The sequence below is a fragment of the Microcaecilia unicolor genome, chromosome 5 (genome assembly GCF_901765095.1).
Source record: "Microcaecilia unicolor chromosome 5, aMicUni1.1, whole genome shotgun sequence".
Lineage (NCBI taxonomy): Eukaryota > Metazoa > Chordata > Amphibia > Gymnophiona > Siphonopidae > Microcaecilia > Microcaecilia unicolor.
In genome coordinates this window covers 211,353,346-211,370,078 of record NC_044035.1, presented here as the reverse complement: position 1 = coordinate 211,370,078, position 16,733 = coordinate 211,353,346, and the positions used below count along the sequence as shown (strand labels likewise).

Sequence of the window (16,733 nt, the reverse complement as noted above, 5' to 3'; positions counted from 1 at the left end):
CTTTCTGTATTTCTTTTTGTGTTCCTTCTATGCAGGCCGATCAATTCGAGCTTGAATCCACAGTAGGGTCATATTTTAGGCCCTGTTGTGCTTCCTGTAGCGTCGTAAAGGTTCTCCATGACCCCTCTATTTGCACCTTTAGTAATGCTGGGTACAACAGCATGAAACGTTGTTTGTTGTCCGCTAAGCGCTTGCAGATGGGCCCAAAAGCTCTTCTTTTCTCTTGTACTGCCAGAGAATAATCTTGGAACACCTTTACAGGTGACCCCTCAAATAGCAGCGTGTCCCATTTTTGTCGGGCCCCTCGCAAGATTTCCTCTTTGTGGATGAAGTTGTGCACTTTGATGATTACTGCCCGCGGTCTGTTGTTCGTGTTGTTCCGTTTCCCCATTCGGTGTGCCCTCTCCAAGCAAAGTGGTCCTGCGCTGTCCGAGAGCGCGAACTCCGTCTTTAACCAGTGCTGTAGTTGGAAGGAGAGGGAACGATCTGGGATCGATTCCGGTATGCCAATTAAACGGAGATTCGACCTTCGGGATCTGTTTTCCAAGTCATCGATGTGGTGGGTTAGACTCGCTTTGCAAGTCTTTTATCACTAGTGTTCTGGCAGCCTCGGAGTCTTCAATGTCAGAAACTCCTATCTCCAGTTCCCCTGTTCTTCGAGTTGTCTCATCCAATCGCGCTTCCATCCCAGCGAGTTGGTTGGCTAGCTTGGCGAACTGGGGAGCTATAGCGGACTGCACCGCTTCCGTGAGCTGTGAGAGCTGAGCGGCATTAAACATAGGAGCGGCCTCCTGTTTTGGGCTCACCGCCATCTTGCCTTCACCGTGTCTGCGCTGTTTTTCTGGCTCTTTCTTTACAGTCCTGCCCGGCATCACCCTACTTTCACGAACTACAAAGAAGTCCATAGACAATGTGTCAGCACTGCACTCGGTATTCGTTTCAGCTATTTTCCGTTGCAATAGGCGTTGGGGGGGGGGGGGGGGGGTTAGCCCAAGAGAGAGCACAAACACGTCTTCTTCTCTCTCAGTCCATCACGTGATCCCTCTAGGTATCTATAAGGTGGATAAATCAAACATTGTGGAGATTGCTTTATGTAGCCACATTTATTAGGATACATTTACCCAAAACACTTTGTTCTATCCCTCAATATGAGTGCAATTGTCCTCACATTACTTACAAATAATCACCTTAAATTTATGCACAGTCAACATCCTAGCGACTCTACCCAGCTGCCTCAAGGAGTCACTCGCTCATTCACTCTCACCTATAAACTCCTTATTATCCAATGACCTTTCAATTAATAATAAATGAAACACTTCATATTATATTATGCTGACATGCTGTCCACGGAATATTAACACTCCATCACATTGAAATTATTATATTGGGATTATTATAATAATGTCTCTTTAAACAATCCCCAAAGGACTATAGATTTTCTCCGCCTGTGTTAGTTGAACTTGACCTTCCCGAACTTATCATCTCATGGTCAGGCATTACCAGTCCTTATAATATGTTGTATAGACAATGTTCCACTATTTGCAAGTGAGATACAATCCCCTTGGACCCAGGGCAAGTCACTTCGATGCCGATAACTCGCTCTTCAGTGACCTTGACTCAGGCCGAGTTTCACAAATTCGCTTTTTCAAAAGGCACACATTCTCACAGTCTTTAATTTCGGGACGTTTAAGATCGAAGTGGTCCCTCTGGGGCTGACATATCCTTCCATAGTGGCATTTGAGCGTCTGGTTTTACGGGGTGTTCAAACTGTAGAACAGCAAACCAAAGGGACATGGTCTAATTTGTCCCATCAGCAGAAGTGTTCTCTGAAGATGTTTAGAAGCGATCCGTCAATCATTATTGAGAGCTGACTAGTGAGGCGCGATGGTGCTACAGGACAAAAGTGCTTATGTACAAGAAGCAGTGCGGCAGCTTCAGGATGTTACTTATTATAGAGAAATTTATGTTGACCCATCTGGTCATATTCATAGTATGGTGGGTGAATTACTATCTCAGGCACAAGAGGAGGGGGTCATTTTGAACAAGGAATATCAATACCTGTGGAAGAAGCATTATTCCATTCCATATATCTATTTTGTACCAAAGATGCACAAGTCCTTGGAATGTCCTCCTGGCCACCCCATAGTATCGGGATGTGGCTCTATTTTAGAGCCCCTTTCTAATTACATTGATTATTATCTGAAACCATTTGTTTGCCAGGCTCGTTCTTTTGTGAAGGATTCTTCGCATTATTTGTTGCATTTAAATACAGTGAGCATTCTTGCTGAAGATATAAAAAGACTGGAAGGAGTGCAAAGAAAAGCTACAAAAATGGTATGGGATTTGCATTGCAAACCGTACAAGGAGAGACTTGCTGACCTGAACACGTATACCTTGGAGGAAAGGAGAAACAGGGGTGACATGATACAGATGTTCAAATATTTGAAAGTTGTTAATCCGCAAATGAACCTTTTCCGGAGACGGGAAGGCGGTAGAACTAGAGGACATGAATTGAGGTTGAAGGGGGGCAGACTCAGGAGTAATGTCAGGAAGTATTTTTTCACAGAGAGGGTGGTGGATATGTGGAATGCCCTCCCGCGGGAGGTGATGGAGATGAAAACGGTAATGGAATTCAAACATGTGTGGGATAAACACAAAGGAATCCTGTTTAGAAGGAGTGGATCCACAGAATCTTAGCGGAGATTAGGTGGTGACGCCGGTAATTGGGAAGCAAAACCGGATAGACTTCTACGGTCTACGCCCTGATCGTGACTGAATAGATATGGATGGGCTGGAGTGTAAATTTTAAGGGGTTTCGACGTTAGCATCAGAACTTAGTACAAGAACAGTGCTGGGCAGATTTCTACAGTCTGTGCCCTGAGAGTGGTAAGGACAAATCAAACTCGGGTTTAAAGTATGTAAAATGAGTTTATCTTGTTGGGCAGACTGGATGGACCGTACAGGTCTTTATCTGCCGTCATTTACTATGTTTGCTGTTTGAACATAACCCATATATTTTCATTGCGTAGTCAGAGTCAGTGTCACACTGGTAAGGGTATTAACCCTCTTCCAGAGCCACTGGTTATATCACTAATGGGAAAAATACCTTGTCCTTATAATGCTGTGTACAGGTGTGTGATGACACATAACTGCAATATGAATTCTGTGGAAAGAGACTTTCCTCCAACATGCTACACGGAGATATGGGATAAGAAAAGAAATGTTGTTATTTCTCAGGGAATTCATAGTCCCGGTATTGATGCATAGAGATATAAGATATCAGAGGAATAGAAGAAATCTTCTAATCCTGGTATTTTCCTATGGAAGTGAGTGACATTGTTGATAGAGGAGGATTCCATAATTCTTAGTACTTTTACATACAAGTGAATGATAGCAGTGCCAAAGAAGGGAGTATTGCTGCATGCAAGTGCATAGCACCCAATAAGCTTTGTCAAGTAAAACAGTACCAATAAATTGAGAGAGGTGTGGACAGATGCTACTACCAGCAGATTCTCCGAGGACAAGCAGGCTGCTTGTTCTCACTGATGGGTGACGTCCACGGCAGCCCCTCCAATCGGAAACTTCACTAGCAAAGTCCTTTGCTAGTCCTCGCGCGCCCGCGCGCACCGCGCATGCGCGGCCGTCTTCCCGCCCGAAACCGGCTCGAGCCGGCCAGTCTTCTTTTGTCCGCACTCGGTACGGTCGTTTTTTCGCCGTGTCGAGCCCCGGAAAGTCGACCTCGCGCGTCCAAAGTTTTTTTGAGCGTGTTTTTTCTTCGGAAAAGCTTTCTTCTAGTGCGGGAAGTGCTCCGGAAACCCTCCCCGGGTTTCGTGTCAATCCTCCCCGTACTTCCAGCTTTTTGCCCCGATAAGTTTTCTTTCGTCGTCGGGGTAGGCCTCTTTCGGCCTCGGTCGAGATTTTTCTCCCTCTAAATTTTGGTGCTTCAATTTTCGCCATTTCGGCTTTTGATTTCGCCGGCGTGATTTTTCCGCCCATGACATCGAAGCCTTCCAGCGGCTTCAAGAAGTGCACCCAGTGCGCCCGGGTTATCTCGCTCACTGATCGACACTCGTCGTGTCTTCAGTGTCTGGGGGCTGAGCACCGCCCTCAGAACTGCAGTCTGTGTTCCCTGCTTCAAAGGCGGACTCAGGTAGCGAGACTAGCCCAGTGGAACGTGTTGTTCTCGGGCTCTTCGTCGGCATCGGCACCGGGATCTTCGAGTGCATCGACGTCGTCAGCGTCCAGACCATCTTCCTCGGCCGCCCTTGCATCGAGTGCATCGAGGCATCGGGCCTCTGCATCGGCGCCGAGACATCGGATAGCTGCATCGACGTCGGTGGTACCGGGACCTCGTCTCCTGATGTCGTCGGACGGTGGTGCATCGAGTGGAGTGCAGGTGAGGGCTGTCCATTCCCCTGCTGGTGGCGGTGAGCCCTCGGGTGGGTCTCCTCCTACCCTGAGGGCTCCTGCGGTACAGCCCCCCCGAGATCGACCCTCTTCAGTCTCGGCCCCGAGGAAGCGACGGATGGATTCTACGTCCTCCTCGTCGGTGCCGGGGAGCTCCGGTGACATGCTTCGGAAGAAATCGAAGAAGCATCGACACCGGTCTCCTCCCCGTGTCGGCACCGAGAGCTCTGGGTCGCCGAGGGATTCGGCACCCAGCAGGCATCGGCACCGAGAGGACCGCTCACCCTCTGTTCAAGAGGTGTCGATGCGCTCCACTCTGGACAGCCCGGAACAGCATCCTCGCCCGGAACAGGTTCTGACGTCGACGCCTGCATCGACCTCTCAGCCTTTTTCTGCAGCCACTCTGAATGAGAGCCTCCGGGCCGTTCTCCCAGAGATTCTGGGAGAGCTGTTGCGCCCTACCCCTCCGGTACCGGCGGTGCTTGCGCCTCCGGTACCGTCGAGCGTGGCGCCGGCTGGCCCATCGCCCAGGTTGAGGTCCCCGACGTCGGTACCGCGTGCGGTGCCGACCACGGCCACCTCCCAGGAGGGCTCCCCGACTACGTCGGCGGAGGGAGCTTCGCCGATGCGGGCGAGGGAGTCTTCCTCTCGACGCCCCCGTCGTGGACGTGGTTCCACTGAGTCGAGCAGGGCGAGGTTGCAGACACAGGTTCGGGAACTTGTGTCTGACACCGAGGGTGAGGCCTCGTGGGAGGAAGAGGAAGACCCCAGATATTTCTCTGACGAGGAGTCTGAGGGTCTTCCGTCTGATCCCACTCCCTCTCCTGAAAGGCAGCTTTCTCCTCCTGAGAGCCTGTCTTTCGCTTCCTTTGTCCGGGAGATGTCTACGGCCATCCCCTTCCCGGTGGTTGTGGAGGACGAGCCCAGGGCTGAAATGTTTGAGCTCCTGGACTATCCTTCTCCACCTAAGGAAGCGTCCACTGTTCCCTTGCACCATGTCCTAAAAAAGACATTGCTTGCGAACTGGACAAAACCCTTAACTAATCCCCACATTCCCAAGAAGATCGAGTCCCAGTACCGGATCCATGGGGACCCAGAGCTGATGCGCACTCAGTTGCCTCATGACTCTGGAGTTGTGGATTTGGCCCTAAAGAAGGCTAAGAGTTCTAGGGAACATGCTTCGGCGCCCCCGGGCAAGGACGCTAGAACCTTAGACTCCTTTGGGAGGAAGGCCTACCATTCCTCTATGCTCGTGTCCAAGATCCAGTCTTACCAGCTCTACACGAGCATACACATGCGGAACAATGTGCGGCAGTTGGCGGGCTTGGTTGATGCTCTTCCCCCCGAGCAAGCCAAGCCTTTTCAGGAGGTGGTCAGGCAGCTGAAGGCGTGCAGAAAATTCCTGGCCAGAGGAGTTTATGACACTTTTGATGTTGCGTCCAGGGCCGCTGCTCAAGGTGTGGTGATGCGCAGGCTCTCATGGCTGCGTGCCGCCGACCTGGAGAATAGACTCCAGCAGCGGATTGCGGACTCGCCTTGCCGTGCGGACAATATTTTTGGCGAAAAAGTTGAACAGGTGGTAGAGTCTCTCCACCAGCGGGACACCGCATTCGACAAATTCGCCCGCCGGCAGCCTTCAGCCTCTACCTCTACAGGTAGACGATTTTTCGGGGGAAGGAAGACTGTTCCCTACTCTTCTGGCAAGCGTAGGTACAATCCTCCTTCCCGACAGCCTGCGGCCCAGGCTAAGCCCCAGCGCGCTCGCTCTCGTCAGCAGCGTGCGACTCAGCAAGGCCCCGCGGCTCCCCAGCAAAAGCAAGGGGCGAGCTTTTGACTGGCTCCAGCAGAGCATAGCCAACATCCAAGTGTCCGTGCCGGGCGACCTGCCAGTCGGAGGGAGGTTGAAAGCTTTTCACCAAAGGTGGCCTCTCATAACCTCCGATCAGTGGGTTCTGCAAATAGTCCGGCAGGGATACACCCTCAATTTGAACCGGGAGCTCAGTCTTACAGCTTCCAACACAAGCAGGTACTTGCAGAGGAACTCTCCGCCCTTCTCAGCGCCAATGCGGTCGAGCCCGTGCCATCCGGGCAAGAAGGGCTGGGATTCTATTCCAGGTACTTCCTTGTGGAAAAGAAAACAGGGGGGATGCGTCCCATCCTAGACCTAAGGGCCCTGAACAAATATCTCGAAAAAGAAAAGTTCAGGATGCTTTCCCTGGGCACCCTTCTCCCCATGATTCAGCAAAACGATTGGCTATGCTCTCTGGACTTGAAGGATGCCTACACACACATCCCGATACTGCCAGCTCACAGACAGTATCTGCGATTTCAGGTGGGCACACGCCACTTCCAGTACTGTGTGCTACCCTTTGGGCTCGCCTCTGCGCCCAGGGTGTTCACAAAGTGCCTAGCTGTGGTAGCAGCGGCACTCCGCAGGCTGGGAGTGCACGTGTTCCCATATCTCGACGATTGGCTGGTAAAGAACACATCAGAGGCAGGAGCCCTGCAGTCCATGCGGATGACTATTCGCCTACTGGAACTACTGGGGTTTGTGATAAATTATCCAAAGTCCCACCTTCTCCCAGCGCAGAGACTCGAATTCATAGGAGCTCTGCTGGATTCTCGGACGGCTCGCGCCTATCTCCCAGAGACGAGAGCCAACAACTTGTTGTCCCTCGTCTCGCGGGTGCGAGCTTCCCAGCAGATCACAGCTCGGCAGATGTTGAGATTGCTGGGCCACATGGCCTCCACAGTTCATGTGACTCCCATGGCCCGCCTTCACATGAGATCTGCTCAATGGACCCTGGCCTCTCAGTGGTATCAGGCCGCAGGAGGTCTAGAGGACGTGATCCACCTGTCCACAAGTTTTCTCGACTCCCTGTATTGGTGGACGATTTGCTCCAATTTGACTCTGGGACGTCCCTTCCAAATTCCTCAGCCACAAAAAGTGCTGACCACGGATGCGTCCCTCCTGGGATGGGGAGCTCATGTCGATGGGCTCCACACCCAAGGAAGCTGGTCCCTCCAGGAACGCGATCTGCAGATCAATCTTCTGGAGTTACGAGCGATCTGGAACGCTCTGAAGGCTTTCAGAGATCGGCTGTCCCACCAAATTATCCAAATTCAGACAGACAACCAGGTTGCCATGTACTATGTCAACAAGCGGGGGCACCGGATCTCGCCCCCTGTGTCAGGAAGCCGTCAGCATGTGGCTCTGGGCTCGCCGTCAAGGCATGGTGCTCCAAGCCACATATCTGGCAGGCGTAAACAACAGTCTGGCCGACAGGTTGAGCAGGATTATGCAACCTCACGAGTGGTCGCTCAACTCCCGAGTGGTGCGTCAGGTCTTCCAAGCGTGGGGCACCCCCTTGGTAGATCTCTTCGCATCTCGAGTGAACCACAAAGTCCCTCAGTTCTGTTCCAGGCTTCAGGCCCACGGCAGACTGGCATCGGATGCCTTCCTCCTGGATTGGGGGGAGGGCCTGCTGTATGCTTATCCTCCCATCCCTCTGGTGGGGAAGACTTTGTTGAAACTCAAGCAAGACCGAGGCACCATGATTCTGATTGCTCCCTTTTGGCCGCGTCAGATCTGGTTCCCTCTTCTTCTGGAGTTGTCCTCCGAAGAACCGTGGAGATTGGAGTGTTTTCCGACCCTCATCACACAGGACGAAGGGGCGCTTCTGCATCCCAACCTCCAGTCGCTGGCTCTTACGGCCTGGATGTTGAGGGCGTAGACTTTGCCTCTTTGGGTCTGTCAGAGGGTGTCTCCCGCATCTTGCTTGCTTCCAGGAAAGATTCCACTAAGAGGAGTTACTTCTTCCATTGGAGGAGGTTTGCCATCTGGTGTGACAGCAAGGCCTTAGATCCTCGCTCTTGTCCTACACAGACCCTGCTTGATTACCTTCTGCACTTGTCTGAGTCTGGTCTCAAGACCAACTCCGTAAGGGTTCACCTTAGTGCGATTAGTGCATACCATTACCGTGTGGAAGGTAAGCCGATCTCAGGACAGCCTTTAGTTGTTCGCTTCATGAGAGGTTTGCTTTTGTCAAAGCTCCCTGTCAAGCCTCCTACAGTGTCATGGGATCTCAATGTCGTTCTCACCCAGCTGATGAAACCTCCTTTTGAGCCACTGAATTCCTGCCATCCGAAGTACTTGACCTGGAAGGTCATTTTCTTGGTGGCAGTTACTTCGGCTCGTAGAGTCAGTGAGCTTCAGGCCCTGGTAGCCCAGGCCCCTTACACCAAATTTCATCACAACAGAGTAGTCCTCCGCACTCACCCTAAGTTTCTGCCAAAGGTCGTGTCGGAGTTCCATCTGAACCAGTCAATTGTCTTGCCAACATTCTTTCCCCGTCCTCATTCCTGCCCTGCTGAGCGTCAGCTGCACACATTGGACTGTAAGAGAGCATTGGCCTTCTATCTGGAGCGGACACAGCCCCATAGACAGTCCGCCCAATTGTTTGTTTCTTTTGATCCCAATAGGAGGGGAGTGGCTGTAGGAAAACGCACCATATCCAATTGGCTAGCAGATTGCATTTCCTTCACTTACGCCCAGGCGGGGCTGGCTCTTGAGGGTCATGTCACGGCTCATAATGTTCGAGCCATGGCTGCGTCGGTAGCCCACTTGAAGTCAGCCTCCATTGAAGAAATTTGCAAAGCTGCGACGTGGTCATCTGTCCACACATTCACATCTCATTACTGCCTGCAGCAGGATACCCGACGCGACAGTCGGTTCGGGCAGTCAGTTCTTCAGAACCTGTTTGGGCTTTAGGATCCAACTCCACCCCCCGAGGGCCCTGTTTGTTCTGTTCCAGGCTACACTCTCAGTTAGTTGGTAAATTTTTTAGGTCAATCTCAGTTATGTCCTCGCCGTTGCGAGGCCCAATTGACCATGGTTGTTGTTTTGAGTGAGCCTGGGGGCTAGGGATACCCCATCAGTGAGAACAAGCAGCCTGCTTGTCCTCGGAGAAAGCGAATGCTACATACCTGTAGAAGGTATTCTCCGAGGACAGCAGGCTGATTGTTCTCACAAACCCGCCCGCCTCCCCTTTGGAGTTGTGTCTTCCCTTGAAGTGTATTGTCTTGCTACATACTGGACTGGCCGGCTCGAGCCGGTTTCGGGCGGGAAGACGGCCGCGCATGCGCGGTGCGCGCGGGCGCGCGAGGACTAGCAAAGGACTTTGCTAGTGAAGTTTCCGATTGGAGGGGCTGCCGTGGACGTCACCCATCAGTGAGAACAATCAGCCTGCTGTCCTCGGAGAATACCTTCTACAGGTATGTAGCATTCGCTATCTGTTCATCTCTAATTTTTCTGACATGACTAGCTAAGCTTTGTGTCCAGGAAGTGGCATGTGGGTGCAATTGTTCTTGTATGTACATAGCAGGCCATGAAAGTTATTATATAAACAGACTCATAATTGCAGCCGGTTTCAGACTGGCAATAAAGGCTGAGAGGGAATATGATGGGTGAGTGAGAACCAGTCAGTTGTTTTCTGTAAATTTTAAAAGGCCTTTGACATAAACATAAAAGAGAGGAAAGCAAGCAGGAAGGTTCTTTGCAATTAACATGGTATCTGGCAGTTACTGAATTTTAGGTCAATATTCAAAATTTGGGATTAGTCATTGGATAAATGTCCGGCCAAAAGTTATACATTTAGAGGGATATGGGCCGGAAGAAATACTTGGGGTGGGAGTGGAGCCAAAAGTTATACAGATAGCACCAATATTCAACACTATACGAATTACTTTATATGTTTAAATAGGACCTCACAAATAGTTGTCCAAACTTAAATGGATAACTTGTAAGTTTTAGGGTTACATTTTTATCAGTTTTACTTAAAGCAATAGGCCAGATGAAAATCAGGCTTAAAGACGATAAGATAAGTGTGGGGGAGCTGGAAAAAGGTGGATGAGGGAGTGTGTGTGTCATGGGAATGAAAGTGCATGGAAAACTGCGGTAGGGGTGGGGGGTATTTCATGCCTGGGGGAGACGCCAGCCCTTACAATAGGGGAATTCTACACACAAAAAATTACAAATAAAGGGGCCCTTTTAGAAAGGTGTGGCAAGCCCACCACGAGCTTGCTGCGTGCCATTTTCAGCGGAGGCCTTACCTGTTGGTAATTGGGCAGCCCCATATGCTGCCCAGTTACTACCTGGTTGGCACGGGAGCCCTTACTGCCTTCTAAAAAGTTTCAATTTTTTTTGTGCAGAAATCCCCCTGGAGTAAGTAGCAGGGATAGGTAACCTACTTCATATTAGTTAATTCTGTGATGTTAAAGGATCTTTTTCTATATTCTCTTTGGTCATCATCTTATCTTTCTGTCATGTCTGCTCTTAATCACAGGGCTATGACACTCAGCGAATCGCCAGTTCCACCACCCTCCGACGCTCCACCCCAACAGACCGCACCTAAAACCCCACATCCCCCAACGCAAACGTCACCGCCCCGCCTCCCGCATCCTCCTGGTCGCCGCTCAACCCATACACCCACCCCCCCATGCATCCCCCTCCCTCCGTCAATGCACCAGCCTGCCTACATCCAAGGCACAGCGCCTGTCACCTGTATCAAAGTGCTTCCCTTCTGAACGCCTTCCCTCCCTGTGTCCCGCCCTCGCTGATGTCACGTTATGTGACGTCAGACGCCGGCGGGACACAGGGAGGGAAGGAGATCCAAGGCAAGCGTTCTGCCTGCACCGCTTTCACACAGGTGACAGGCACTCTGCTTTCCATGTTGGGAGCCCGGCCCTTGACGGACACACTGGGAGGGAAGCACATCCAACGGAACTCGATGGGGGAAGGAGGGGGCGTGCAACTCGAAGGGGGAGGCATGGAGGGACAGACAGGGTGTGCACATTGACGGGGGGAGGGGCGTGGGACTGGAGGAGAGGGCACGCGATATGACACTTGCTGCACAGGCACGGAGGGACGAGGGACAGACGGCGTGTGCACATCGATGGGGGGAGGGGGCGTGGAACTGGAGGGGAGGGCAACGCAGAGGACATTTGCTGCACAGGCCTGGATGGAGGGGAAGCCAGGGGACAGCACAGTTGCTGGATATTGGTGCATGCAGGGAACAGGAGGGTTGCTCCACATGGGTGGATGGAGGGGACAGGAGGGTTGCTGGGCATGGGTGGATGGAGGGGACAGGAGGGTTGCTCCGCCTGGGTGAATGGAGGGGAATAGCCTTGCTAGCGCCCATTTCATTTGTTTCAGAAACCCTACTCCTCCCCCTGCGTGCATCACGGTTTTGTATTCCTGCTCCTCCCCCTGCATGTGTCGCGGTTTTGTGTGCCTTGTGCTTGCCCCGCCATCGACGTCATCGCGTGTTAACATGAGGGCGGGGCTACACTGCAGCCCATTTGGTGAGCGTCAGTGCTCTGCCCTCAACGTCATAACGTTGTGACGCAAGGGCGGGGCACACACTCATGGGGGAACAGCGATGGTGGTTGGGAGGCGGGGATAGTGCTGGGCAGACTTATACGGTTTGTGCCCTGACAATGACAGATACAAATCAAAGTAAGGTATACACAAAAAGTAGCACACGTGAAATTATCTTGTTGGGCAGACTGGATGGACCGTGCAGGTCTTTTTCTGCCGTCATCTACTATGTTACTATCCAGCTCATTTTCGAAAGTGATCGCCGGCCATCTTACGACACAAATCGGGAGATGGCCGGCGATCTCGCAAAAGCAGCCAAATCGGTATAATCGAAAGCCGCTATTTTCACACAATTGCCGCTTTCCCGTCGCAGAGCCAGTGAAAGTTCAAGGGGGCGTGTTGGCAGCGACGCGAAGGCGGGCATGGGCGGGGTTACGAAATGGCCGGCTTTAGCCCATAATGGAAAAAAAACCCGGCGATGAAGAGCATTTGGCCACTTTTACTTGGTCCCTTTTTTTCAGGTCCAAGCTTCAAAAAGGTGGCCAAACTGACCACATGACCACCGGAAGGAATCGGGGATGGACCTCCCCGTACTCCCCCAGTGGTCACCAACCCCCTCCCAGCATAAAAAACAGGTTACAAATACTTTTTTGCCAGCCTCTATTCCAGCCTCAAATGCCGTACCCAACTCCATGACAGCAGAATGTGTTCTGTCCTCTGACAGCCTTTGCCTACTTGTGATGTGGCTCTGGGGTGAGTGTGGCACCTTTTCTGTTATTTGCACTGCAGAGTCACATCAGCAATGCATTGTGGTGGGTATAGGTATTGGTAGGCTTTGCTTTTCTCCCTGCTTAGTGGGTCAGATTGTGCCCTGTTTTGTTTCCTGTTGTAGTCCATGCGGTAGTGGCCATTTTTGTAAGACAGTTTTAGATCCTTTTCCTGTGTTACCCACGTATTACCTGTGTTACCTTGAATGGTGCTGAAAGAGAGCATTGTACACCATTGTGCCAGCTCTGACCTACTGCTAATCTTAGTACCAGGGGACTCTTTGCCAGTGGGGCACAACCTCTGATCTGCAGTTAACTGTGAGTAAACATGGTTATTTCAAGAAAGGACTTTTTCAGAGAGATTAGTCTTCAGGTGTGAACTGGTGTGCCAAAGTTCTACAGCAGCAATAAGTCCTAGAGGCTGTATGCAGGTCCCTGGAGCAGTTTTAGTGGGTGCAGTACATCTGTGGGTAGTGAGTTTTGGGAGGGGGGGTTGGGGGGGCTCAGCTCCCAAAGTAAGGGAGCTATGCACGTGGGAGCTTTTCTGAAGTCCACCACAGTGACCCCCTAGGGAGCCCGGTTGGTGTCCTGGCATGTCAGGGGGGCCAGTGCACTAAAAATGCTGGCTCCTCCCACGGCCAAATGCCTTGAATTTGGCCGGGATTTGAGATGGCCGACATAACTTTCCATTAGCGCTAAAAAATGAAGCCGGCCATCTCAAACCCTGGCCAAATCCAATGCATTTGGCTGGCCGTAACCGTATTATCGAAACAAAAGATGGCCGGCCATCTTTTTCGAAAATATGGGTCTGGCCAGCTGTTTGCGGCGCCGCCAAAATACATCGCCGGCCATGTATTTCACCAGCGCCGTTCAATTATTCCCCTCTATGTTACTATGTTTTTTTGCAGGTGATCCAGTTCCCCGAGCTGAAGCAGCTCTCCCTAAGCTTGTTGGGAGAGATCAGTAACTATAGCCTTGCAGCACTTGCTATGAATTGCCACTGTCTGGAGCAGCTGTCATTATCTCACTGCACAAACCTGACTGATGAAGGTTTCCAGGCTGCTGCTCATTTTCTGAGGCGACTCCAGCACCTGCATTTGGCTGGTTGTAATCAGCTCACTGATCGGTGAGTACTAGCAGAAAATTGTAGACAAGATCTCAGTTCTTATGTAGAAGTCATGCTGTATTGCTAGAGGGATAAAATTGATGAATCAGATGAATGAGAGAGATTACATTCTCAAAGGTCTGAGCTAGATAAGAATGGTGAATTTTACTTCTGCACAAAGTGATACAGGTTAATGAGGGCAACAGAGCAGTCTCAGCATGGAGTGGGGATAACCAAGCTGTCTTAATGGGCAAAGAAAGTGATGTGGTGGTTAGTGGTAGTGTAGACAACATGATAAGCTGTCTTTGCAGTTAGTTGGAGAGAGAGAGCTAGCTCAACAGACAGTTGTGGAGATTGAACTGTTTTGGCAGGCTAAATCAATAAGCATAGTGTTACCAATTCAAAGAATGTACTTCAATTCTGATCTGATGAAGAAGGGTTACCTTCGAAAGGTAATCAAAAAATGTATTAAGTTAGTCCAATAAAAAAGGTGGTATCTTGTTTTCCTTTCTGTTTTATTTTCTTTTATTGCTATTGACGATTACCTTTAAAAGTGGACTAACACATCTCTCTAGTTTAAAAAAAATATGAAAACTTCACAGGATGGGATTGTGCAAATTTGCAATTACAGTAGGTCAATACAAATCATTTTCATTCTAAAAGAAATGTTTAGCAAATAAGCAGGTTTACAACTCTTTCCAAATTTTTAAATGGTTCACTTCACAATGGAGTGTAATAGGCATGGTATTCCACAACCCGGGGGAAAAACAGACTCTACAAATCTCTTCTGTATCAATTTTGATGTGGGTGTAATGGATTAATGAGATAGTCAAAAGTATATATTGAGTTAGGAGGTGTGTCTTTAATGAACAAGGTAACACTCATATGTGTGATGTTGACAGGTTCACACCTGAAGCATGCATAAGTGGGGGAGGGGGCTGTTTTTTGTAATGCTTTCAGAGGTAGGTTAAACTCTGGGTTTTTGTTTTTTCTTTCCTATAATTCAGGTGTCTGAAGATCATTGGTACTGAGTGCAAACAACTAAAGAGCCTGGATGTTTCGATGTGTAAAAACATAAGCATGGCCAGCGTAAAGCTTCTCCAGTCACAGCTTCCCATGTTGACTCACATCCAAACACGCTTTTTGGGTGGAGCTGACCTTTCTTTCACCCTGTGAGAGAAGCCTGCCTGTGACATGCTAGAGTGAATACTGCCATAAAAAGCAGATTAGCAGGAGTCGAAGTCAGCAAATGGAGCTGGTTAACAAGACATGTACACTAATGGCAGAGTGCCGAGAAGTAGTTTTATTTATCTGTCAATAAAGGACGAGTAAAGGAACTTCAAGGAAGCTTTTAACTGGTTTACACCATGAGATAGAAGCAAGGAACAAAACTGCAATAACGAGTTTGTTGGCAGTAAATAAATGTCCAGTTGATGGCAGAAATGAAGGCAGGCCCTTACTTTTTACAAACTATTTTGAGGTGCTAGATTGGCTTAAAATTCATTCTTTCTTTGATTACTGTTGGTGAGTGGATGGCATCAACCCTTACAATGTGCAAAAATCATCCTATATATTGAAATATTTAGTTGTGCAATAAAGCAGCTGCACTGGAGCCTGCAGTGTTTCATAGCATTGAGGAAAGTGATTTACTGATTGCTGGTTTTGTAAACTGGCAATTGGCCTTAACAGATTCTTAAATCTTTGCATAGAATTGTTGTTGGCAGGGCTGGTCTTAGTATTGAGTGATAGTGTTATGCTAGTGGCCTCACTTTTCTGTCCTCAGCCAATACTGACTTATAAATGAGGCCCCACAAGGAGTCTTTGCACATAGCCCCTCATTCTTCCACATGCCTAATGGGGGTTATCAGGAAAATGCAGTTAACAACTCAGACAGAAATTTGGCAGTCTTGTTTATGTATTTTAAATACATTTTGGTGCGCTCTTTACTAAACCACAGTACCACTAAGCACATGGCTACCGCACATGGCTACTGCACATTGAAAAACATTACCATGGGTGCATCCCATGGTAGTGCACTAATCCTGCGCTGAAGAAAAAGTTTTATTTTCAGTGCAGGAGGTGTGCACACAGGCAGAGAGTAGGTGTGCCCCAGTGGCGTACCTAGGGTAGTTGACACCCGGGGCCGGTCATTTTTTAACACCCCCCCAAATCCAGTACTAGGCATACCGAGAATACAAAACATTCAGGACCTATAGAGCGATTCTACCATACCATAAGCAGTAATTTGTACGAGTCACACAAGGAAAAGGAAAGCATCTTAAACACTACAGTGAGCACTAGAACATCAAGAGGCTCATTTTCAAAGCACTTAGCCTCCCAAAGTTCCATAGAAACCTATGGAACTTAGCCTCCCAAAGTGCTTTGAAAATATGCCTCCAATTCACCTATTGTAAAACGAAAACAAACAGATTAGTACAGATCGTGGATCCTGCAGTCAATGCCAACCGAAAGCCATATTTTCACAAACACAGATACACCCTAATCCACTATAGAATAAGTAATCTATTTAGACAAAAATTAAACTGAACCCCCGATGCCAGACTCTGCATACAATGCAACACCACAGAACCAGAAACTGTCCCCTAGTACTGTGCAAAATATAAAGACAGCAGATGTAAATTTGAAAAAACTAACACCAATCACCACTTTACGAATTAAGAAATAGAAATAAAACAAATACAGAAAATAAAATAATACCATTTTATTGGACTAATACATTTAGCTTCCAGAGGCCAAAATCTCCTTCCTCAGGTCAATACAGTATAGTGCTGTTACATTATCCTATCCTGACCTGAGGAAGGGGGTTTTGTTCTCTGAAAGTTAAGTCAAAATGTATTAAAATTAGTCCAATAAAAAGATTACCTTATTTACATGTTAAAGCAAAAAAATAAAAAATGTATTTTATTTACAGTTTGTTGTCTCTGGTTTCTGCTTTCCTCATCTTCTTTTCACAGTCTTCCTTCCATCCAGCATCTGTCTTCGCTCGCTCGCTCTCTCTCTCTCTGCCCTCCAGTGTCTGCCCTCTCTAATGTCCCTTCCATCCACTGTCTGCCCT

General features: G+C 49.3%; 1 protein-coding gene across 1 annotated transcript in view; it reads left to right on the top strand.

Annotated features, from left to right (window-relative positions):
• LRRC29 (leucine rich repeat containing 29) overlaps positions 1-15,279 on the top strand; it is a 340,152-nt gene extending 324,873 nt beyond the window's left edge. The window contains exons 6-7 of the mRNA XM_030203743.1: positions 13,461-13,678; positions 14,665-15,279. Coding sequence (XP_030059603.1) covers positions 13,461-13,678; positions 14,665-14,833 — 387 coding nt within the window. The 3' untranslated portion in view covers positions 14,834-15,279. The remainder of the gene's footprint in view (positions 1-13,460; positions 13,679-14,664) is intronic.
• Positions 15,280-16,733: the final 1,454 nt, after the last annotated feature.